Consider the following 25,264-nt stretch of genomic DNA (forward strand, 5'->3'; position numbering starts at 1 on the left):
TATAATTATTTGTATTGTCTCGAATATTATTTTTATTGTGAGTGTTTTCAAAGTAGTTTGACCAAGACAACTTATGTTACGAAATATTCTATCCTATAGAAAAAAAATCAATGCGCTTACACTTGAGACTCTTCTGGTCTCTCTAACTCTCACCCCGGTTAAACAAAACGAACTAAACAGTGGTGGTGGTAACGCGAGTGTGAGCGGCCCTCGGCACCTGCTCTCCTCCCAGTCGCGAGGGCGCTTCGTCTCGTTGGGCTTGATGCAGCGGATGTAGTGCGGCGTGCATCGCATCAGCGTGTTCACCAGGTCGTTGGCTTGTTTCTGCACGCGAGCGAGAGCAAATGCGCGCGCACACAGGTGCGCAGACCACGCGGTCAATGCGCGCACAACACAACAACACTGACTGATCTTTCATTTTTCTGACACGTTCTTCTGTGTATGCGGTGCTTCGGTTTCAATCAAATGAGTTGCAGATTGCTGTATATTTACATGATATTAGCTAAATGTACAATAATTTTTAAGTTTGTCTATTTTTAAAATAGGCTTTAAATCATGCAGAAACAAAATATTTATTTATCCTGGAGGAATGCCAACTGCATAACGACCAATCACACGAAAGTTTTTTCATTATATTTTTACCTGCAACTTTCCTTTTCCCCTACTTTCCCCTGCACTGAAATAATACAATATTGTTAATTTTCACAATACAAGTCTCGCAAAAGAACGGTTATAAAGTTACGGTAATTAGCATACGCATATCATTATTTCGTTTCCCAACCTTCCAAGACTCTCTCAGTTAAGATATTTCCGAAAGAAAATTAGTCACACAGAACATTAAGCGCTTCCTTTCACCCCCTATGACAGTAAAAAAATAACGTTTTGTAAATGAGCTATTTCACGAGTAAAATCATATATAAGTGGAGCCCCGTTCTGTGTCTGCACACATAAATTAAAAAAACATATTTTAGTCCATCGGCCTATTGGCTTTCCAAACCAATATGATCCCGCAACATATGTTTAAGCCTGAAAACTCTGTACCCGTTTTGAGCTTCTGGGTCTCATCATTGTTAAACAAAATAGGCAGATTTTTTTTCAGACGTTATTGGCAAAGAGCATCTCCATCTGAATGGCCGTGTGTTTTGCAAGTGTAATTTCCCTGAAGCGTTTAGTTTAAAGTCTTAAGAGTGCAGTCAGACATCGCACCTTGATCTTGCTGCTAGCCGTGGTGGGTCGGCCCTTCTTCTCCACCTGCAGGTTCTCGGGGAAGAGGCTGTAGAAGAAGGGGCTGCGGGAATTGGGACATGTGGCAAGGTGACCAAAGAGAAAGTGTGCTCTTTCAAAGTTGCCTTTTTTGGGTTGTGCCTTTCATGAAGTGCATATACACGTACGCAAACGTGCGTGCACATGTGTGTGAGCGCGTGCGTCGGTGACAGAGGATACTCACTATTGGCTGCTCTGCATCAGCTCGACCAGGTCAGGGAAAAGCACATCTCGGTTGCGCTCGCAGAAGCCCTCCACGTCGTAAGAGACCTGGGGGCATGGGAATAGCGAGGTCAGGGCCTGGCGCGAGTGTGAACTTGATGCCCCATTGCTCGAGTCGTATCTGTATAGCGGTTACGCCAGTGGCATACGTATCTGTGAGAGTGGGTGTTTAAGGATGAGTGCATTGTTAACACAGGAGCTCCGATTAGCGCGGTTCAGTTTCATTTATGAGGTATAGCCCTGTGAGCAATGCGGCTCTTGACTCGGGTGCAACTGCAACAAAACATAAACACGAACAAGAAACATCTTAAAGTGACTACACGCAACAGAACAATCCTGGAAAAAACAGCAAAAGTCTTCCAGAAAAAACACCGTATTTCAACGCTGTGTGCAAAAATCCCAGTGGGATGCAAGTCAAACAATAACAACCGTAAGACAATGTAGATTAAAGTTATCAAGCTAACTTTGTACTACAACAAACAAACATGGCTAAACCGATACGTTTTCAAAACCACGTACGGTTGGCTACGTACATGCATGCATACACAGTAGTGAGTGTGCACCATGCCAGGAGCGCAACTAGGAGATATATATATATATTGTTTTAAAGGTTGAAAATTGAACAGGGCCTCCCCCACTTCATTCCCCAGCACCGGGGCTGCTCCCGCCAGCCACGCGATGCGGCGCGTGCCGCCGTCACCTTGCCGGCGTAATGGTGCACGACGAAGCCGCGGTTCCAGCTGTTGAAGTGCTCGTGGGAGCCGATGCCGGCCTGCAGCTTCTGCAGCAGCGTGGTGTCTGCGCCCTCGCCCTTAGCGTGCATGGTGGCGCACACATCATCAAGGATGCTCATCACCCCCGGCGGGTTCTGTCGGGGGGGGGGGGGAAAGATTGCAGCATGCCAGTCGATGTGACGACGCCTTCAACCAGCAGAGTAGGGAAATAGGCCCGTGAGTTTGTGGTGCCACCTGCCCTGGGTTTTCCAGGGTCATCCTCTGGTTGTCCTGGGAAATCGCCGATTAATAACTATAATGATGCACTACTCAAGACAATGCATTCACATGTAGTTCTCCTCACTTCCGGAATTGTGAGATAATAATATGATATTCTACTTCCCATGATGTGTCAGGATTGTTTGGACCTCAGAGGTGGTAGTCCTAACATGAGTATGTGTGAAGATGACAAGAATATTCCTTTTAGGTTAGAAAATCTTGGACATGTATGTTTTGTTTACTTTATTCAGCTTGTTTAACCTGTTGAGTCCTACCGAGTCTCATAATAATTTTTCAGCAGGGTCCTGCCAAGTATTTTTCTCAGTCAGAGGGCAATGTTGCTATGTGTAATCCAGTTGAGTAATTTGCGGGTAACATTTCAGAATGAGGATTTTTAGCAAACACAGTTATAGTATATATATATATACATTTGTTTTACTATGACAGCATACCTGAAAACCTAGAGGAAACCCCTGCAGAACAGGGGAGAACATTCATTTTACAACATAGAAAAGTGTCCGAATCCGGAATCGAACCCAGGTCCTTCTTACTGTGAGGCACAAGGCTTATTACTGGCTGACCCTGCCGGTATGATGCGTGAGAGCCAAGCGACCCGTGCCACTTACAACTTTGTTCTCGATGAGGTCACAGACGATTTTGTTGTTGAAGTATTCGATGGGTGTCCACTTGATGCCTTCCTGTACGTACTCTTCCTGCACGGAGGGTAGATGAAAGCGATAAGCGAGTCCTTAAGAACCATGTGCTGTCATTTTTATTTTACCAGCTAAGGCCTACTGAGCTATATAGCTCTTTTTTAGAAGCAACCTGGCCACAAATGATAGCTCAACGAAGTGACTTATCATGTAGAAATTGATAGCAGTCAAATACGGTAAACGTATGTTTCTAAATGTGGAAGAAAAACTGGAGGACCTGGAGAAAAATCCGCGCGACCACAGGGAGAACATGCAAACTCCAAATATACAAGGGTCAGAGTCGGGGTCGAACCCATGGCCTCCTGTATACCAGGCGAGATAGTTAACACCTCCTCGCCACCATGAACATACAAACCCGACAAACGCAATGCACGCAGCAAGGCTCTCGCTACCTCTGCAGATCCAGCCGTTCATCAGCACACCACGCAGCTTGCAAAATGGATAACACACGGGGGCTTAGCGGGCGACAACAATGATCACCCCTGTCAGAGATTGTGCGGCCAAGGGAATTCATGCTGTGCCGACGTATACAGGATATACGTGCCACACTGTGTAGGTGCAGCACCTTGAGCTGCAGTTGTATTTGGATGCCGTATAAATACAAATTGTAATTGTTCTAATGTAATGGTAGCGATAACTGAACCAGTACTGCAAAGATCCTGTGTTTTAATCCTGGCTTCTGCAACACTTCTGTATTGCTATTTGACATGGCACAAGACCTGGGGCAGCGACTGGAAACGGCCCACAGATTGAGCCACACACAACCAGGCTGCTTCTGTGGCAGTTCTAGAGACATCCTGCAGCCCCTACTGATGACGCGTCTACAGCTGTGGCAGTTCTAGAGACATCCTGCAGCCTCTACTGATGGTGCTTCCACAGCTGTGGCAGTTCTAGAGACATCCTGCAGCCCCTACTGATGACGCTTCCACAGATGTGGCAGATCGGTTGACGTGTAGGGGTGCGTTATAACCCTGAGATGTTCAAGCGTACCGGTGAAAAAGCGTTCTCCAATGTGGTTAAGAAATTAAATATGAAACGGGATTTCTTAGAGACTGATTCTGGTCCGACCAGTAAGTATATGTCGTCGATGAGGCGTTGGAGCTGGTGAGAAATCCTGGGATGGATTTATTTTTAATCCTCCAGAGACTGGAGTTTGTAAAGTGGTAGTATCGATGGCTCACCTGCTCTGCCTTGAGTGTGAGCTCGATGAAAATCTGCTGCAGCTTCTCATTCACAAAGTTGATGCAGAACTGCTCAAAACCATTTTTCTGCAGCACACACCAGGCATAGATTAGACATGTATTGATGAATGAGCTTTTAAGTGTTTTTATTTGCTCCTCATTGGCCAAACTAAAGAGAAACGCCACAAAGATCCATACTCTTAGGTTTATTTCGGTAAAGTCACGTCGGTAAAAATAAAAATAAAAAATAATACAAATAATAAAAAATAATAAAAATAGAAATAAAATAATAAATCACCTACGTGACTTTACCGAAAAAAACCTAAGAGTATGAATCCTTGCAGTCACGAAAGCTTCAAATCTAGAGCCACAAAGATCATTAAGAGCAGACTAAATGTCCCAAACTGTCTTTCACGGCTGCCTGGTTATGTACTCACCGCGACCCCCTGCTTTATATGCAGATCTTAATGACAACACGCAACGCTGTGCTACTCACAAACCGCAGGAAGGCACGACTCCGATCATGCCTTGCATGCAAGTCTTGCGACCACCACATTGCACGTACACAGCTCTCAGCCTTTGTCCAGACCACCAATTAAAGTTCTCGTTTTACTGAATTGTCGTCATCATTTACAGACGGTGTTGGATTTTAATAATCAGCTGTCAGCTGGATAACGTACTGACAGAGAATGTAGACCATCATCATTGCAACAGTAATCCCATGCACGTTGTGTTGAATAGGTGTCAGATGTTTGTACCTGAAAGATTTCGAAGCCATAGATATCCAGCACCCCAATGTTGTATTCTTCCCTCTCCTTCCTAATCGCCTTGTTAATTGCCTGCAGCACATTAGACAAGGCAGGGACAGGCAGCGACGCTGGTCAACAGACAGTTTGTTGCCCTTGCCCCCGTACCTCCGATTAGCACGGTTGGCTACGTACGGTGCGAAAGAAGTTCAACGGACATACATACATACAACACGTGTGTGAGTAAACGGGTAGATAGGTAGTTTGACAGGTCTGTGAGTAGATAGGTCGACATGTAATCTGAAAGGTGTGGGTAGACGGGTAGGCAGGTCATCTGACAGGTGCGTAGATATGTGGGCAGACAGTTGATGTGACCGGTAAACAGGTGGACAGGCAGACAGGTCAGGTAACTGTTGAACTCGCGGATGGGCAGACAGATCATGTGACGTGGGAACATGCTGCTGTGATGGACAGGTCGTGTGATCATTGAACGGATGGGCCAGCAGACAGAACAATTTAACCAGTAAATAGGTGGACAAGCAAGTGGGCCATTTGACCGGTGAACAGGTGGGACAGGCGGGGCAGGTCACCTGCACGAGAAAGTCGAAGAGGCGCGAGTGCAGGGCCTTGGCGAGCGCGTCGCGTGTGTAGGCCGCCTGCTCCGTGTTGAGCGTCACCGTGATCGACTCAGACTTGCCGCCCCATTTGCTGTCCATTGTGCGGCTTGTCAGCTTCTCCATGAGCCGGTCCTGCTCGATGCCCAGCAGGTGGGCTGGGAATGCCAGGTCTGAAACACGCATCGCTGGATGAAGGCCCTCCCCCACGCCGTCCCGATTGTGGGGTTCATTTGACCACACTTCACCGTGCTAGTCGCTGCGTATCGGTGAGGGCGGGGAGCATAGGCGCCGTGCCAGCATGGAAGTACATTTGCAGCAAGGGATTTGTTTAACACGTTGGCTTTCGCGACCAATATCATCCGTAAAAGAGGATTTTTGGGTTGTAATTAGTTGTAATTACTGGCGAAACGTCGTACTCAGATTGTAAATGTTGTGGCTTTGCTCTCTAACACCGGTGTGCTGCACTAGTAAGGAATTGGCACGTTCTGTTTACATGAGAGACCTTACTAATTGGTTGTGTCGGGTGGTGGCGGGTTTAATAACACATTCTAGAGTTTAAGCTTTCGTGACTGCAATGATTCATACTCTTAGTTTTTTCGGTAAAGCCACGTAGGAAAAAAAATGAAATTATTTATTATTATTTTATTTTTATTAATTTTTATTTCATTTTTTTACCTACGTGACTTTACCGAAAAAACTAAGAGTATTAATGACACATTTATATTTACACGATATAACCCACAAAAATTGTATTATGGAGCTATGGATTTGTTTTTTGTACCCCCCTCTCTGCCTACCACATAGCCCTGCAGCCCATAACCACCTGTCCTACATGATGATTGCACATTGAAACACTATCCAGACTCAAACGCTGCTTAGCCTCTGAGATCTGACAAGATTGGGTGTATTCCGGGTTGTTTGGTGACAGGATTTTAAATATAAATGCTTGTAAATATGTGTGGGTGGAGCGGTGGCGCAATGGTGAACACCGTGAACCTGGTGACCTGAGTTCAAAATCTGACCTCAACACTTAGTGATGAGTAACATCCGAACTGTTCCTCGGCCCCCCTTCACCAAACCTACGCTGACCAGCATCTTGAAGCGTAGCCAAACGACCAACGCGACGTGGGGAGACCTTCGTCCAGCAATGGATTGACAAAGGGCTGCAAATTCTAATGCATAGTGTATATGTGGCATTTATATCACAGCTGCCTCCGTGCCCATCTGCAACAGTATCACACTGGATGAGAATGAGGATTTCCCACAACAGCTGTTGTGGGAAATTCTCATTCTGTGAGTGGTGTGCCCATTTATACTGTTTCGTGTACAGAGGCAGGTGCGATTTAAGAAACTTACACGATTGTTTCAACAGAATCAGAATATTAATTTATATTGGAGGAATCCGATGAGCTATAAAGCTCACAGATGACCAGTAGGGGCGGGTCAGAACATCGAAACACAACAAACACTACAAAAACACGATCGAAGTGCAAAGTATAGGAAAGGTAAAGAAATCACTGAACAAAAATATACAAATAAAATCCAACAATTTTTTTTATCTCACGAGGTAAAACCCACTGAGCTATTAGCTTCTTTTACAGGCGCTATCTGGCCACAAATGCTACCGCAACAAAGTGGCTCATCACGTGGAAATGTAGAGCAGCCAAATACTCTAAACGCCGTCGCACAGGGAGATGGAACCGAACCGGCGACCTCTGGATCCCAATACCAGTGCCCTGTTACACCGCAGCAGCGTCCCCATTTAGGAGTCGAGCGACAACGCAAGGGAGGGGTTGTTGTGCGTCATAAGCGTTGCGGGTCCCTCTGCTGCCAGGGGCGTGCGTGTGGGCGGAGGTGCTCTCACAGTCCAGGCTCTCCACGGCAGCGTAGTTGCCCTGCTCCATGAAGGAGATGTTGCCCAGGTGAAGAATCCCGGCCACGATCTGCAACACCATGGCCTGCTCGTCGGGGAGAATGCCGATCACCTGCATCGCAGCCTGGCGCCCAAAGACATTTCGAAAGTCAGGTTGTCCCGTGGCTCAGGATCAGAGGCACAGCCACACGAAGTTGTGGGGGGGGGGGGCTACAAGCGAATGATACCCAGTGGTTATTGGTTACATTGCGGATGCAGTGACCCGTAATTTATTCATCAGTGTCATAGGAGGAACGCGGTAGGCGGGGTGGTGGGAGTTGGCAAGGTGGTTGCCCAGGGCCCCCATCCAAGGGGGGCCGAGGGGGGGGGGAGCGCTGCCTGTATGGGTGATAGAACTGTTGGAAACAAACAAGCAGTGGATACTGATGACTCACTTTTCGGTGGGGAAGTCTGAGGATGGCACCTTGTCCTGAGCACCAAAACGTCTACCTATGACTCCGTTGGTACTGCTCTCATTAATTAGTGTTGCCACGCTGGTCGTAGAACAGATACGCCCAATTAAACATGCATTTAACTAAACGATTCTATTATGATTATATTGCACTTACGAAACTTCTGGCGACTGACTCAGTACTGAACCTAACTGCTCGTGCGCGACTGTGCAATGAAGGGTTCCGCCATCGGCATAATCACAATTTGCCATCTTGTTGAAGTGAGAAAAATGCACTAAACAACACCAGGATTGTTATTCTTAGGTTTTTCGGTAAAGTCACGTAGGTAAAAAAATAAAATTAATAAAGTAAAATAGAAATAAAATAAAAATCACGACGTTTTGGGGGCAACACAAGCCTCCGTCTTCAGGTGGAACCGTCGCAGCACGATAGCTGTATCAAGTAAGAAAAATTCCAAGAAAACAGTCATTATATATATACTGGTTGAGGGTGGGAGGAGCCAAGGTAGGCCCTGGATATTATTATTGTGAGGCTGAAGCACGCTGTTAGGAATGAGCCTTTGTTGTGTAGACTGGTTGAAAAGAGTTGTTAGGGTGAGGCTGATGTAAAGGTGCGTGTAAATGGGACTGAGCCTTTTGTTATGTAGAGGTGGTGAGGCTGAAACCGCTGCCAGGAATGAGTCTTTGTTGTGTAGACTGGTTGAACTGGGAGGTTCTAATTTTTATTTTTTACCTACCTGACTTTACCGAAAAAACCTAAGAATATGAATCCTTGCAGTCACGAAAGCTTCAAATCTAGAACCAGGATTGTTGTCTAAGATGTTGTGGGTGTTTCCTTAGCCATATCTAAACATTCTGGGGGGGGGGGGGGGTGTCTGGACACCCATGGCACCCACAGTGGCTGAGCTCCTGCTCTTGACCTTCCATGTCCCTGGTGCCAGGACACTGAGTCAGTGCTGCCAAGACCCTGGGGTTAAGTCCGAGCAGGAATCCACAATCGCAAGTGTGACAAGTCAATGGTGTGAGCCCACACATGAATGATTGCATAAAAATATCATACAAAAATAAATTGGCTTTCATTTAGGTTTGGTGAATGCTCACTCATATCACAGCTGTGATAACGAAACACATATGTTTGACTGTCACGTGACAAATGTTAATTACGTTTGTCGACTTAATGTAACGTGGAATATAAGTGGGGAAACAGCAACCATTTTGTCTGTATGAGCCACCCCTGTACTGTACCATGGTCTCCTGGAAGTCTTTGTTGTCGTCAGTGTCATCCACAACATAAATGCCAGTTTGGTTCAAGTAGAAGTAGTAATCTGGCGTAGAGATCCCCAGGTCCTCCTTCTGTGTCCCAGAGCTTCCATTCAAGAGCTGAGTGAGCAAAAGGAAGGGCAGGGACATGAAGTATTTATTGCAGTGAGGTCTCTCATCTCAGTTTTATTGAGTCTCTCATTATCAACTCTCGCGCAAACGCAGGAATAAGGAACTCTGCTGGCTTTGGTGCACAAGCATGAATAACAAACAAAAAAGACTCCCCGCATTAACACTTTCCTTTTACAAAAAATAATACTACAGGTACATTTAAAAATAATCTACGCCTTCACTTCCTGGCTGGCTTCTGGCTGAGCTCCTCTCCACCCCAATGATAATTATGTTGTTAGTAGCAGCGGGGCGTTGCCAAGGAAACACAGCATTTTCCGTGTAACAAATAAACATTTAATATAAATTAAACGGCGGAAGACGTTTGGAAGATATTTCATAGAGATATCGAAGAGGCGGGAGTAACGAATACAAAATATTGACACGGTTAATTTAAATTGCTATAACTTTTGAATTTATGCTCCTGTGAATGTAATTATTTCTCCATAATGTTCTTTAAATCTTTGAGAAGATAAAAAATACTCACAATGCATAGCACCCTGGCATTATATAATATACAAAATAGCTGATTACTTCAGTGCTCCCGAGCACAGGATTATCTCTTATTTTCCGTTGCATATACTACACAGTGTATGTAGTAATACATATGTAGTGACATCGCGGATATCACTGTATGGTGCCGGCCCCAGAGAGGCACGGCGTGCGATGCACTTACATAGCGGACATCACGTATGTAGCGACATCGTGGATGTCACTGAGTAATGCCGGCTCTAGCGAGGCACGGCGTGCGATGTATTTACATCGCGGACACCCCGTATATGTGGGTGTAGTACCAGCCCCAGAGAGGGGCTGGTACTACACCCTCAGTGGCACCACGTGTGGCCTGCAGTGCTGACTCCTACAGGATTGAGTGTGAGAGTGTCAGCCATGGAATGAGGTTACCCCAGGCCATGGCACTCTGGTTGACCCTGAAAGGCACGTGACGGGTAAGATCTACACAGGGGGCCCCAAGTGGGGGTGGTCACGTGCCGGGGCGAGATCCTGCTAGAGGGTTCGAGAAGGTGGTCGTGGCCAAGGGCGGGGCCAGCTATGGCCAGCGAGCATATAAGCCGGGTCCCCGAGAGGAACGGGGGTTCAGCGTTGCTGTTGCCATCTGAAGATCTACGTTCTACATTTAAGAAGAAGTCACCAACACGTGGCCTGGACCCAAGCTGGGGTCCTGTCCGTTGTAGCTACTCCCAGTGTAACTCGTGTAGTTAGCCTGATGGTCCATCAACATAGTTGTTATCTGGTAGAGGGTCAGTTACCCCTTTGTGTTGAGTGTGTTGGTATTAATAAATGTGTTGCCTCCAAAGAGTACGTCTGCGACTCAGTTAGAATCCACTTTACATATGATAGTGTATATAATAAATATTGCTGCTCTAAGAGGGATGTTGGTTGTCTTGTATCCGCCCAACCCCTGCCTCCTGTCTCTGCCCACCACCACCGCTGTGCGTGTACGTATGCACGTTGAACGTCTTTCGCACCGCACGTAGCCAACCGTGCTCATCGGAGTTGCGGGGGAAGGACAACAAACTAAATACAGTAGTTCTAGATTTGAAGCTTTCGTGACTGCAAGGATTCATATTCTTAGGTTTATTTTATTTTATTTTCATTAATTTTGATGTTTTACCTACGTGACTTTACCGAAAAAACCTAAGAATATAAATACAGTAGTTCTAAAGAAATTCTTTTCAATCGAGATGTCAGTTTTCAACCTACCCCACCACGAGCCCAAATCGTTGTCCAGATCAAGGGGTGGGGCCTAAAGAAGAAGGGGAGGGGCCTAACCAAGAGAGGTGGGGCCTAAAGATGGCGCGGGGCCTACAGAGGTTGACCTTCCCTGTTAAGGTTAAAATTTTGTTCTTCTTTCGTATGGCTGCTGATGAAGATTGCAGAGCAACAATGACAATGTTGCGCTCGGGTGGTCATGTCAGATAACCGCGTCAGGAGCAGCGGAGTGTATCGGTGTGATGCCTCCTTCGTTAAGATAATGAAAGCATAGACGAATCAAATACGTGCCATCGTAGGAAGTAAAATACTTTTGGGGCCACAGGCTAACTAGTTTTTTTCTTTATAAATACATAATACTGCACATTATGCACCACTGGTACGATTGGAATAAGATTTGTAAAAACACAGACACATATACGAGGAATTGTGACATGGACAGGATGGAATGCAGTGAGAGCTTAGTTTCAAACCACTCCAATGATGATCCACCTGCAAGCACAATTTCGTCTTCAATCATAACTTCAGATGAATACGCATGTCGTGGAAAGTGTCGGGGGAATTCAGCGATGTTGGTTGGAGGCCGTGCACGGAGAGAGACCTGGTAGTAAATGTGGAAGTTTCTCTCTTCTGTGTTTTGGCTCACGACACGTGACTTTTCGAGAAGGAAGTTTGAGATATTTCCGCCATCTGGCTCCCCTCCTCGGCTGAACTGAATCTCAAAATACTTGCCCTGTCGAGAGAGAGAGAGACACGTGCCATTGTTTCCCAGCGGTAGTGATGCACACACACCAGACGCTCAGTTTAGACTTGGCCAACCTACCACAAGATGCTGACGACACATCCTCTTAAGTGCTGCGCAAAGACAAGAATTATGTCATTTAATATCTCATCCCACAAAAAAAATCCCCAATTAACTGTTGGGGACCATGCTGTGAGCCAGCCGTCATGGTGCATCAGGAGGCGGTGTTGCCAGCACCATAATTCAGCCTCCCCCCCTCTCCTCCTCCAGTGTTGATGTTTACACACTGCACCAGGAACTCGCAATTTAAGGCTGAGTCGACCCAGGGGAGGCATAGGACCGGTTCACATACCAACCGCCACTGATGTTGGCCATGGCTGGGAATGAAACATTAGTATGTCTGGGTTCACTGCCACTGTGCCACCGCTCAAACAACAGCAGTCATTCACCACTAGATTTGCGGTGATGTCACCACAGAATTTGTGTCAGGTTCGGTGTACATTGAGAACACGTGGGGACACATGGAAGGAGGTCACAGGACACATCCATGTGGTATGGGTTAACTAACCTCACACCAGTTTAAATGTAGTCAGAATTTTAGGGGTTTTTTAGTCTTAGTGTAGTCGACGACAACCTGTGGAACTGTAGTCAAGTCTTGGCAAGTTGAATTTATTTAGTCATTGAAATATGTTTTTAAAAGAAACAATTAGGCATCGGCAAGGTAAGGTAAAAGGTAAAAACAACGAGCCTACCTTTACCCTACCTTTTACCCTTACGCCATACAAATTACCCGATTACAGGGTAATTACTGGGGTACTATACATGAAAAAGGATTATAACAGGTAAATGCTAGGTAGAGCGCTTCATACATATAGAATACTCTCGATTCCAATTTTACACGCTTTCTTTGAACTCACTCTGTCTGTTGTTGTCGTTGTTGTTATATCCTCAAATATTGTAACTCAATTTTAACCCACTTCCCAATGTGGTATCAACTGCAAACTTGGTATACTTATGTCATACTGATGACAATACTATATTATATCATCAAAATAAAATAGATATATTTTTAAACATTATTTTCTTATATGTTATGTTTTGGCATGGGTCTAATTGTCCACGGTCAACTGACGTTGGCTGTAATTGACCACGGCCACTTACGTTATGGCAAGCTTCGGGGCCACTTCCTGGAGTCGTGGAGTTCTGCCATTACCAGTACGGTACATTTCATAAAAGCGTGTTTAAAATTTTTTTTAAAAAAAATATTACTTATTAAATGGAAGCCAGGGACTGTGCCAGGGAGCTTTAATCGGTAAACAAGGAACCGTATTTACCGGGTAATACTTCGCGCTACCTTTACACTTTACCTTACCCCTTGGCATGTCGACACCTTTACCTTTACCATTTTACCCGGTAAAAAGGGTAAATTACCTTACCTTGCCGAGGCCTAGAAACAATTAAGAAAAATACGTAAATTCTGATTAAATAAAAATGCATCATAAAGTCCTGCATCGGGCTAGGTACGGGGGGTAACCCTCCAGGTATCCACAGGTTACCCGACTCAATTCAGGGCTCTGGTGTACATCCGTGAAGAGTTCTAAATGCTAAGAAACACACATTGCTGCACACGTGGGGATGGCGCATCAAAGAAGGCGATGTAGCCCAGCACCCCGCCCAGCCGCCTTTGACTCCCCAATTGACCACGAAACCCATGGGAGCGCTGTCCACTCACGAAGCGACTCGAGTTGTTGTTGCGGACCGTCTTGGCATTCCCGAAGGCTTCCAGCAGCGGGTTCGACTGAAGGATGATGTCCTTGACGTGCTGTCAGACGTGCAGGAGAGAGAGATTGTAACTGGTGTGGCTTGGCTCTCCAACACACCGGTGTGCTGTACTAGTGACGAATTGGCAAGTTCTGTTTACGTGACAACCCTTACTAGTTGGCTGTGTCGGGTGGTGGCGGGTTTTAACGACACATTTATATATTTACGGGATCTAACCCCCCCAAAAATCTCTATTATGGATGATATTGGTCTGTTTGTGGTGTTTGTTGTAACGTTCTGACCTGCCCCTACTAGACATTTGTGAAAATGAGCTTTATCGCTCATAGGATTCCTCCAGTCAAAATAAATATTCTGATTCTGATTCAGGTAGGATGCTCATAACATATCTCGTTATGAAGACTGTAACAACCTTGACATTTCCATTTATCTACTTATTAAGAACACCTCACTGAGTCTCGTGACTCCGTTTCGGGAGGTTCCTGTGCAAGATTGTTTGGTGAATTCTATTTCTGCCGTGGCAAAAAACCAGTCTACCCAGAGAAAACCTACACACGCATACGAGGGGATAGCTAAGGGCTTAATGATACATCGACACACAAAAATAAAACATGCTTCAAATCGCTTTAAACTATTGTCATTGTAGTGCGTATTTAATGTGGCGCTGCACTCTGATGTTGTAGGAGAAAACATTTATTAAAAAGTCTATTTAATTAAGTAGAACGTATTGTCTATATTTATTTAAAGTTGCGCATTTTGATGTGACGTCACATTTCTCAACCCCCCCCCCCCCCTCGTCACACATCGTCACAAATGTCTGACCCCCCCCCCAGGTGCGTGACGTCATTTATGGACGGCCCCTTACCTGCACCTTGTCTCCGCCGCCGGACACCTTTGAAACGTAGCTCATGATGTACTTGGCGGCCACCGTCTTGCCTGCGCCACTCTCCCCACTGCCTCAAACACACAAAGTGCAACTCACGGGTCAGCGCCGGATTGATTGCAGGCCACCAGAGAAGAATCTCAGTTTATCGCCGCATGCACTGGCTGGATGTCGGGTTGCCACCTGTGAAGTCCAGTGGTGGAAATGGGTCGGAACGAGCCGGAGCGCCGTGATGGAAGGGGCCAGCGACAAGTGGAGTGCTGGACAGTCTCGATATGTCAACTGAACATTTTATTTTGCCACGTTGGCGAGATATTACTACCTCGCCTGGTATACAGGAGGTCGTTGGTTCGAACCCAACCTTGACAACTGTATATTTGGAGTTTGAATGTTCTCCCCGTGGTCGTGGGGATTTTTCTCCGGGTCCTCCGGGGTTTCCCTCCACATTTAGAAATATGCATTAAGAGTATTTGGCTGCTATCCATTTACACATGATAAGCCACTTCGCTGAAGTATAATTTGTGGCCAGGTCGCTTCCGGAAAAGAGATATATAACTCAGTGGGCCATACCTGGTAAAATAAAAATATATATATTTTAGTTTAGATCTATATAGCTGCTATCAGTAGGTAATGGCTGTAGGTCACGCTGTGAATCTCCGAAACATACAAGGAGTTTGTGATGATACATTCTTATTCTTAGTTGAATGAAGGTGCTGAAACAGGCAAAACTAAAAATGTGATTGTATTAGTCAGCTCTGCCGTCCACCACCGCCACCACCACCCCCTTGCGCTCAAGACTAATTTGGTATGATCCATCTTTAGCGGGTGTGTGGGGAGTTCGGGTCCTGAGGGCGGGGGGGGGGGGTCATTTATGCATTGCCCCAATCATGACTTCTTCACATTCCTGGCACTGACTATAATAACCCTCTACCACCCGACATAGCCAAACAAGTCAAGGTGTCACATGGACAAAATCAATCGTCACGTGACAACTTGATTTGTTTGGCCGTGTCGGGTGGTGGAGGGTGCAACAGCTCCATTGACGTTAAACACACACGATCTAAGCCAAGAAACGATTTATGAATAATCGTATTGGTCATGAAAGCCTATGTGTAAAACAATGTGGACATTATGCACAACATACGGGAATATGTTGTGCATATTGCACGGTTGGCTACATACATTGAGAAAGATGTCCAACATACTTACATGCAAAATTGAACATCTAAAATGTGCTTTTCTCACCTGATGATGACGCATTGGTTCTCAGAGTCGATGAGCATGTTCCTGTACATGAAGTCAGACAGTGCGTAAATGTGGGGTGGATTCTCAAACTGAGCCTGAACAGGGGAAAGGCACAAGAACGAGATTCAGGGTTGAGTGGTCGATGAGCGCGGTTGGCTACGTACGGTGCGAAAGCAGTTCAGCATACATACGTTGCGTGAGTGTTGGTCACAGACGAGGCATTGCTCATAATGGAATATTGTTATTTGAATGTCGTGATTGTGGAAGCTCAATTCCCATTTCTAGATTTGAAGCTTTCGTGACTGCAAGGATTCATATTCTTAGGTTTTTTCGGTAAAGTTACGTAGGTAAAAATTTTTAAATTAATAAAAGTAAAATAAAAATAAAATAAAAATCACGACGTTTCGGAGGCAACACAAGCTTCCGTCTTCAGGTGGAACCGTGCTGTGACGTGATTTTTATTTTATTTTTATTTTACTTTTATTCATTTTAATTTTTTACCTACGTGACTTTACCTCAATTCCCATTTCACTCATTTCACACAAAGTGCTTGCCACAAATGAACCAGAATACCTTGCTCATCTCATCAGGGAGCATACATCATCACGTGAACTCCGGTCATCCTCACAGCGGCTTTGGCTAGCCATCGAACAAAGATGGTTACTGCATCGCGCGCTTTCAGATGGACTTCTGCGGCCGTCTGGAACGCTCTTCCTTCCGATATTAGGAAGCCACTGGAGCTACGCACTTTAAAACGTACCTCTGCACCAAAGCGCACCGAGCCGCACCAGTCCTGGTTACAATTGTATTCTACTCGGTGTGGCTTGAACACCAACCCCAAATAAACAAATTGATAGAGAGACAAAGGCACTCACAGCACCCTGGTAGATGTCAATCTCGCGGTCGGTGAAGTACGGCATCTGCTTGAAGGGGTTCACTGAGATCAGCACCGGCCCAATGTATGTCTGCAGCAGCATATGAAAGTTAAAGGTTTCTGTATGTTTTGCATACTCATCATCACCATCACTAAATATACCACGCCTCTCATGCAGTACATCTCGTGGTGCCCTGCGTCAGAGATCACCGTGTGGCAGGGAACACCCGGTGAAGGATCATACAGCGTTACTATTTACTTTCCCATTTAAAGTAATTTGCAAGTAATGTAGAAAATTTTCCAAATGTTGGCCATGACGCCGGCACGCAACGGCCAACTTATCTGTTGTTGTGAATAATGCCACGGGATCTTTCACCCGCAGTAGTAACCAGGGCGGGCCGATGGGCTCGAACCGTGAAACTCCGCGAACAAGCGGTGAATGGGCTACCACTGGACCATGTCACCGCTCCATAACAACAATAGGGTATTTGGGTATAGTGACGTCGTGCACTAAGGCCGGGAGTTAGCTAAGAAGCACGCCAACGTCTTACGCCACCATTCCTTTTCCGCTTCCCTCGAAACAGCTGATAGAGAACTCGCTGACAAGCTAGCCACTCCAAACATTGCATTTATTTCACTTACACAAGGAAGTGTCGTGTCCATTTTTTAAATTATATTCATGAAAAGTGACTTCATCTGCAGTGAGAGATGTAGTAGTGACGTGATTAAGGGCCGACCGCAAAGCATCACGGAGGCTGGAGGCTGGGACTGCTGAACACCCAGCCCTCCCTCAGTAGTAAACAAAGATTGGAGGTTAGAACTCGAGCCAAATTGCATAATTGACAAAGACAAACGATGACTAATTCTGTTTAGCGTTTAGGATTTCGTTTAAAATTGGTTTAAGATCGGCTGTGTTATATCCCTCCTTGAGTTTTTGTGTGCCCCCTTTAAACAAGGTCACGCTACAGAGTCATCATCAACATCATGGCCATGATCATCGTCATCACGGTCATTATTCCTCATCAGAATCGGAAAGGGTTTTATTCGCCATGAAAGTTCGCACAGACAAGGAATATACTTTGGCAGGATATAGGAATCTTAAATCTTAAATAAGTGGTGTACAAGTCTAACTATACTAAAGGTACAAAGTCTAACTAATACTAAGGGAAATAATAAAATAATAAAAAGCAATAAATAATTATTGTATTATTTCCCTTCTACGTGACTTTACCGAAAGAACCAAGAATATGAATCCCTGCAGTCGCGAAAGCTTTAAATCAAGATTTAACTCTAAGGAGCTAAGTATGTAAAATTTTTGAATAAAATAGAATATAAAATATGAAATAGCTATAATATACAATTTAAAAATACCAATAGGGTAACAGTGTGATCTTCGTCATCATTGCCATTACCAAAACCGCCCTCATCATCATCATCAGCCACACTGCAGGGGGCTGCCAGTGACACTCTGTGCCCGTGCGTAAAGCTGGCCGTTTGGCAGGATACGAAAATCCAGTCGTCCATCAGACGCTTCTTGAGGTTTTCCACGATGGCGTCTTCCGTGACCTTGGAGATCAGCACCATGTCGTCCACGCCGCTGTGCTTCACATTGCCACTCGTCCAGTGGTAGTGCTCCTTGCTCCCCTGCGGTGGATGAGACATGTGCGCGTCTGTGAGAGCGGTGCTGGGCGACTTTTGATCGGCCACACTTTGTTGTGATTTGTGACCAGGTCGCTTCTGAAAAAAAAGCTAATGCCTCGGTGACCTTACCGAGTACTATAAAAAGATGAAACATTATAGCTTTACTCTTTGGTTATTTCGGTAAAGTCACGTAGAAAGAAAATAAATCAAATAATAATAGAATACGACGTTTCGATTGCAACACAAGCAGCCATCATCAGGTACGAATGAATGAGAAAACAAACAGTGAACTTAGAAATAGAATGCAATACAACACAGAGAGTCGCCTAACACAACAGTCAACACCCTACCTCGTGGATTACGTTCTTCCAAAGATTGCAAAATTTGAGAGAGAGACTAAACACAGACATGGAGACACATAGGCAGACACACAAGCAGAGAGAGAGACACACACAGAGAGAGACACAGAGAGTGAGACACACTTAGACAAACATTTTTAAAGTGATTTGTTTATCTTACCTGTAATTTGCGATCTTAATGTGTTTTTGTATTATTTGCTGTTGTAACGTTCTGACCTGCCCCTACTGTACATCTATGAAAAATAACTTGATAGCTTATCGGATTCCTCCAGTAGAAATACATATTCTGATTCTTATTCTTTGGAACCCATGGCCTATACGGGGCCCGGGGAAGTTGTGCTCAGAGTAAACTCAGTACGAAGCAGAGCCAGAGAGTTATACACACAGAGATATAGACTCAAACACAGAGAGAGAGAGAGACACACACACAGACATAGAGACAGACACACGGAGATAGCTAAAGAGAGCAGGGTTGTGCAGTTTCCACTCGGAAGCTGCACGTGGCGCTCAGTTGGTCCTGGTGAAGTGGAGGTCTGAATCGCAGCTGACATTTGACTACAGTATGCTGACCCCCAGCAGAGGAAAACACAACTCACAAAACAACTCTCATCTTGTTGATTCATGCCTCGCTGTTCAACGTAAGTGTTGAGCTTTGTTCGTGAGAAAATACCACTTTAACATTGTGGCTAAATATTCTTGGTTCTTTCGGTAAAGTCACGTAGAAGGAAAATAATAAAATAAGAAAACTAAAAAATTCTCACGACGTTTTGTGCGAATTTTATTGTTTTTTTTTTCTATCCCTTCTACGTGACTTTGCCGAAAGAACCAAGAATATGAATCCCTGCAGTCACGAAAGCTTTAAATGTAAATTGTGGTTAAATATAAGAATGTCATCGCAGGGACATCTCTGGGGCGCCAAAATGACGCACCGTCTCTCGTCTCATGAACAAAGCTTCAGTCTCGTGTAGAATAGTCCCAAGACACAGCCTTGGTGTGTTTTTGTTTCTCTTTGGGTTGCTTCTTTATTAAAGACAACGGCATAACCACAGGTCACTTTTGGCCATTGCTACTCGGGTTGCCAACAATAAGGTACATGGGAACAAGAATATCAATCAAAATACCAAAAGTCCAGTGAACTACACGTGCATGCACTGCCTTGAGTGGTGTTTTATTACGAAACTGACAAAAACCGGGACTTGTAATGCCTTGGGAAGACTTAGAGATGTTCCTGGACAGCTCCCTCAACAACAAGAAAAACGACAATCCAGGGGAAAACCCAGGCCAGGTGGGGCAGCCTTAATTCCCACGCGTATCTCAAGGCATTCCAGATGGGGTGCGTGATCGAAGAGGGTAAAGTGTGAAGCCATTGCGGAAGTTTTGCGGATGCCCCCGTCAGGTGTGCAAAATGTGAGCGAATTGTGGGCACGTTTAATCACCCTGCTTCTAAGATTTTTAAGAGTCACAGCCACTGCGCCCCGTCGTGGGAAAATGTTAAAAATAAAAACCTGCATTGCTCAAGGCGGGGCATGAAATGCCGAATGCTGTTTCAGTTTCAAGAAGAGGCAGTAATCTATAACAAGATATATTACAGTGACCAGAAAATTGCCAATGTGCATTTTTTTACAGCGTGGCTGACAGTTTTGCACGGTTACTATTTATCTTTTAATTATTCATGCTCCTAGGCAGTGTTTTTTTTTGACTGGATTTATTACTTTCTAGACAAAAAAAGGCAGGTGATCATTCTTTTGCTACAAACTTCATTCAAGCCATCAGAATTTACGGGAGGAAATTACCATGTGCTACAACAACGTTTTCCCGAATGCAATGACTGTATTCCACTTATCGTATTTGTTTACAAATAACAACAACTACAATGATAACAGTTCTACATAGACAAGTATTGTGATATCATTTTTTTATATTCATTTTTTATATTTACTTTAATAATAAAAAAAAGCTCACTGTCCCACAAGATATGTTTGTTTGCTCATTGGCGTTTGCTGTTTCTTCTCCTGTCATTACACTCAGGTCTCCCTTCACAAAGACACTTTGAATATTGACATTACATTAATGTGTGCCACCATCCTTCTGAACAACAATCCAGGTTCACAGACCACAAGGCTGCTAGCCCTGCAGTTTATTTACCTCTAGAGACCATGTATCAAGCAACTACTGCAAGTATAATAGCTTCTATGGCGTCGTGTTTAGGCAATGTTATGCAAACAAGTACACCGGAGTTATATGACAAAAGTTTCCACACTGAGACCTTCTCTGTCTTATTTAGCATTATTTTGTTTTCCGCCCTGAAATCTGTTTCCTGTTTCTCTGTATTTTATTTAAACCCATCTCTGCGTTGACTCAAAAAATGCCGTTCTCAATAAACTCTCGGTTACATATATATAAAATCACGACCTTTTGATTGCAAAACAAGCAATCATTATTGTGTTGCAATCGAAACGTCGTGATTTATTTTATTTTTATTTTATGCCTACGTGACTTTACTGAAAGAACCAGATAGTATGGATTCCTGCAGTCACGAAAGCTTCAAATGTAGACAGGGGCGGTTTCTTCATTAGGGCGATTGGGCGACGCACCACCAATGTCATTCAACCACAGAGTCACGCTAGCCGTCACTGTCAGCCTCTGGATATAGTCCAATCAGCGTCATGTCACGTTCTGTGGAGTACCGCCTCTTTTGGGGCGATTTCACTCCGGCTGAGAATCGCCCCGAGTGGCCCCATAGACTTACATTCAAAGATGTTTTTTTTCGAACGGGGGCGCTCCAATGCATTCTCTATGGCTTCCGGGAGGGCAAGCCCTAACGTGCTTACGTCATCATACGTAAGCACGTTTCATCCAACAATATAATTTATCGCTACCTAGTGGAATCTTTAATAAAATAAACTTGAGTGGTTTGTTTTAATAGTGAGTATATAAACAAACAAGATGTATTGTAAGAGTCACTTTATTTTTCATTAATATTAAAGAAGTCAAGTTGCCTTTACATGCTTAAGCTGTTAATTTATTCATTGCATGGGTGGACCTTATCCTTACCAATCATCCAGACATTTGCCCCCCCCTGAGAGATTTTGCAGGAGCCGCCACTGAATGTAGATATATAAAATCATCAATAATAAAGCAAATGTTGAGCACTTTGTCAATCCACTGCTGGAGCAAGGCCTCCTTGCTTTCGTGACTGCAGGGATTCATCTTCTTGGTTCTTTCGGTAAAGTCACGTAGAATGGAAATAATAAAATAATAAAAATAAAACATAATAAAATAATTCTCACGACGTTTCGGCCACAACGCAAGCAGCCGTCCTCAGGTGGAGAGCAGGTCTGTCGAGTAGACAGAATCTGAATGGGACTTTGTCTACTCGACAGACCTGCTCTCCACCTGAGGACGGCTGCTTGCGTTGTGGCCGGAAACGTCGTGAGAATTATTGTATTATGTTTTATTTTTATTATTTTATTATTTCCATTCTACGTGACTTTACCGAAAGAACCAAGAAGATGAATCCCTGCAGTCACGAAAGCCTTAAATCGAAATTTTATTATGTTTAATTTTTATTATTTTATTATTTCCATTCTACGTGACTTTACCGAAAGAACCAAGAAGATGAATCCCTGCAGTCACGAAAGCTTTAAATCGAAATTTAACATTTCTGAAATTATACTGAAAATCGCTCACTTGGAATATACAAAAACAGCAATCATCGCCTGTTACTTCAAAAACCTGGCAGGAACATCGTGAAAAAGAGTTGTGCCTCAGTGGGCTTTCCTGGATAGACAAGTGTAATAAATTAACGTTTACACCTTCACAGCACAATGCGCTCTACTGAACTTTGTTCGAGAAAGATAATGTTGATGCTATCCTGCGTTGTACCGTATCAAAGTGCAAGTAACTGCAGGTCAGCATTGCTTGCAGCCCCTGCCGTATGCTAGGCATAACAACTCTTTCTCATAAGCTGTGTCTGTGTTGGACCTGCAGGTGTATTGCGTTGTCACTCCAGATTATAGGTTTAATCAGGAGTTCGATGGTCCGGATTTACATTTAATGGGGATGAAAAACGACACGTAATTTTCCCAAATGCGTAATTGACATGATCAAATGAGCATATTAACAAAATAAACAAAGATCCCCTGTATAGCCTTAATAGACTCCGGGAAAATTGCTGTTTGTGAGCACCTATGAAGGCCAGCACGGTACACGAGGGGGTGGGTGGTCAGCACTACGCCCGATCGCCTTTTTCACCCCAGTGGCGATGTTTACACATCTCACCAGGTACTCATTTGAGGCTGAGTCAAGCTAGGGGAAGCCCAGGACCGGTTAAGATAATCGTCACTGGTGTTGACCATGAGTGGGAATTGAATTTGGGCTGTTGGGTTCGAAATGCAGCACGTTACCCACTTCACCACCGCTCCTCACATTTGCACACTCGCACACACAAATACAACGCACATACTAATGGGATATTCACGACTACATAGATTAACATAAAATACATGACAATGGTCACACAAGACTAGTATTCATGAATTATGATCATCTTCCTTGACTTCCGCGATTTTCAGTCTGCAGATTAATTGTACTTTTAACGTAACATATCACCTTTTTTTAAAAAAGGGAATGACTTTAATAGTAACATCATGCAATATGGTGCCAACAAAACATAATAATCTACAGGAAATGCCCGATTGACTTGCAAATGCAACAAATTTCACAAGACCTTTTGCAGAAGTACCTCTAAAGTGTGGTTTCTAAAGCCCAAAACACAAATACTGTGCGATTATACACACTGACATACACCGTATTGATTACAAATACATTATTTGGAGATGTGTTGGCAGTGGTGTGCAAGCACATATAAAAAAAAAAAACTCTACAGATTCGTCAATAACACTGCTTTAATAGGAAAAATATATAATCGGTGACGTTCCTCCCAGGGGCCCATCCTCATGGCACAATGGCCATGTGCTAACACATTCCTGCGGAGGGAGCTGGTAGGAACGTTGGGTTGCTCGGTCAAAGGCCAGGGTCAACGGCGGCGTGGTGTATTCCGCAAATATGCCCGACTGTGAGGGCGGGCACAAGCCGGCGTGAGTAGGTTAAACGTTGAGTTTTATAAGGGCACCACGGGGTGACCAGCCCCTCCCCACCCAGCCCCATCCCCCCCACCCCCCACCCAGCCCCACCCAACCCAACCAGCCCCTCTCCACCCATCTCCTCCCCACCCCCCCCTACCCAGCCCCTCCCCACCCTCCCCTCCCCACCCAGCCCCACCCTCCCCACCCTCCCCTCCCCACCCAGCCCCTCCCTCCCCACCCAGCCCCTCCCTGCACGACGGACGGACGGACACAATAATCCCCTGTGGGCTGGTGTACCCAGGAAGTTCCTACCAGTATTAAGCGCCATTGCCCGAAATATTACCTATTGTATATGAATACCAGGGCATGGGAACAGAGTTTACGTACAGTAGACAATTTGTATATTTATTTTTTATTAAATTTGTACATGTATATAACAGTTGCTTTATGGAAAGAATGTTTTCTCGCGCTTCCTGGTGCGGTGTTCGTGAAACGTAGACGTGGTCGCACTCTGTTGTTTCCCATCAATGTTACGTTGACAACAACCGACCAAAGTGTTGGCTACACCTCCCCCACGCTGCATGCACAGGGACCTCACAGTGGCGCTGCGGTGGCGAGATGTTAACTCCCTCGCTTGGTATGCAGGAGGTCGTTGGTTCGATCCCGATCCCGACCCTGATGCCTGTATATTTGGATTGTGCGTGTCTCTCTCCCCGTGGTCATGTGGATTTTTCTCCGATTCGTCCGGTTTTTCCCTGCACATTTCGAGTATTTGGCTGCAATACATTTACACACGATAAGGCACTTCGTTGAGCTATCATTTGTGGTCAGGTCGCTTCTGATAACGAGCTATATAGCTCAGTGTACCTTACCTGTAAAATAAAATTGTAAATAGTTTAATTGGGAGGTGACAGGGTCTCGTGCGAGCACATTTCCTGCTAGTTTCAGAGGTTCATGGTTCGAATCCAGCGGTCGCCGAGGTGATTACTGATGGTGGAATCAGCGGAATAAATATGCACCGTCTGCTTCAGAGCGGACATTAAAGATCCCTTGACATCCTTTATAAGTATGCCATTGTGTGCTGGCGTCAGGATCGAAATTTACCAAATTCGAAAATTATCCACAAATTATGAAATTGGGATGAAGTCAAGCAATCGTTGTTCCCTGCCTGTAGACTAATTCCTGTTTGCAGACCAGGTGCCGAGGCATCTTGTGCCTTCAGGGACAGCAGCCACTGGGAGTGCCTTTTCAAATGTTTGAGATGTGAGGCATAGTGATCTAAAATGCCCCGGTGTACAGGGCCGTAAAAAAACCATAATTGTACATAATTCTAAACACCAGTTCAATTCACACTAATGTGATGAGTGATTTTTATTAATTTTTTAGAAGTACATGAGACCGAGTCAGCAAGAGAAGGATGATGCAGGAGATTTCGGG

General features: G+C 44.8%; 1 protein-coding gene across 1 annotated transcript in view; it reads right to left on the reverse strand.

The window, feature by feature from the left end:
• The window catches only part of LOC133343816 (unconventional myosin-Ie-like), a 43,933-nt gene that overhangs the window by 13,733 nt on the left and 4,936 nt on the right, over nucleotides 1–25,264 (reverse strand). Inside the window, exons 2-17 of the mRNA XM_061553688.1 lie at nucleotides 18,247–18,384; nucleotides 16,742–16,831; nucleotides 15,867–15,961; nucleotides 14,604–14,691; nucleotides 13,692–13,781; nucleotides 11,819–11,950; nucleotides 9,304–9,438; nucleotides 7,599–7,731; nucleotides 5,708–5,904; nucleotides 5,130–5,210; nucleotides 4,372–4,458; nucleotides 3,104–3,190; nucleotides 2,186–2,353; nucleotides 1,448–1,533; nucleotides 1,207–1,288; nucleotides 218–324 (exon numbers count right to left, since the gene is read on the reverse strand). Coding sequence (XP_061409672.1) covers nucleotides 218–324; nucleotides 1,207–1,288; nucleotides 1,448–1,533; nucleotides 2,186–2,353; nucleotides 3,104–3,190; nucleotides 4,372–4,458; nucleotides 5,130–5,210; nucleotides 5,708–5,904; nucleotides 7,599–7,731; nucleotides 9,304–9,438; nucleotides 11,819–11,950; nucleotides 13,692–13,781; nucleotides 14,604–14,691; nucleotides 15,867–15,961; nucleotides 16,742–16,831; nucleotides 18,247–18,384 — 1,796 coding nt within the window. The remainder of the gene's footprint in view (nucleotides 1–217; nucleotides 325–1,206; nucleotides 1,289–1,447; nucleotides 1,534–2,185; nucleotides 2,354–3,103; nucleotides 3,191–4,371; nucleotides 4,459–5,129; nucleotides 5,211–5,707; nucleotides 5,905–7,598; nucleotides 7,732–9,303; nucleotides 9,439–11,818; nucleotides 11,951–13,691; nucleotides 13,782–14,603; nucleotides 14,692–15,866; nucleotides 15,962–16,741; nucleotides 16,832–18,246; nucleotides 18,385–25,264) is intronic.

The sequence above is a fragment of the Lethenteron reissneri genome, chromosome 18, assembly GCF_015708825.2.
Source record: "Lethenteron reissneri isolate LAM-NWPU_2019-01 chromosome 18, ASM1570882v1, whole genome shotgun sequence".
In the NCBI taxonomy this organism is placed as follows: domain Eukaryota; kingdom Metazoa; phylum Chordata; class Hyperoartia; order Petromyzontiformes; family Petromyzontidae; genus Lethenteron; species Lethenteron reissneri.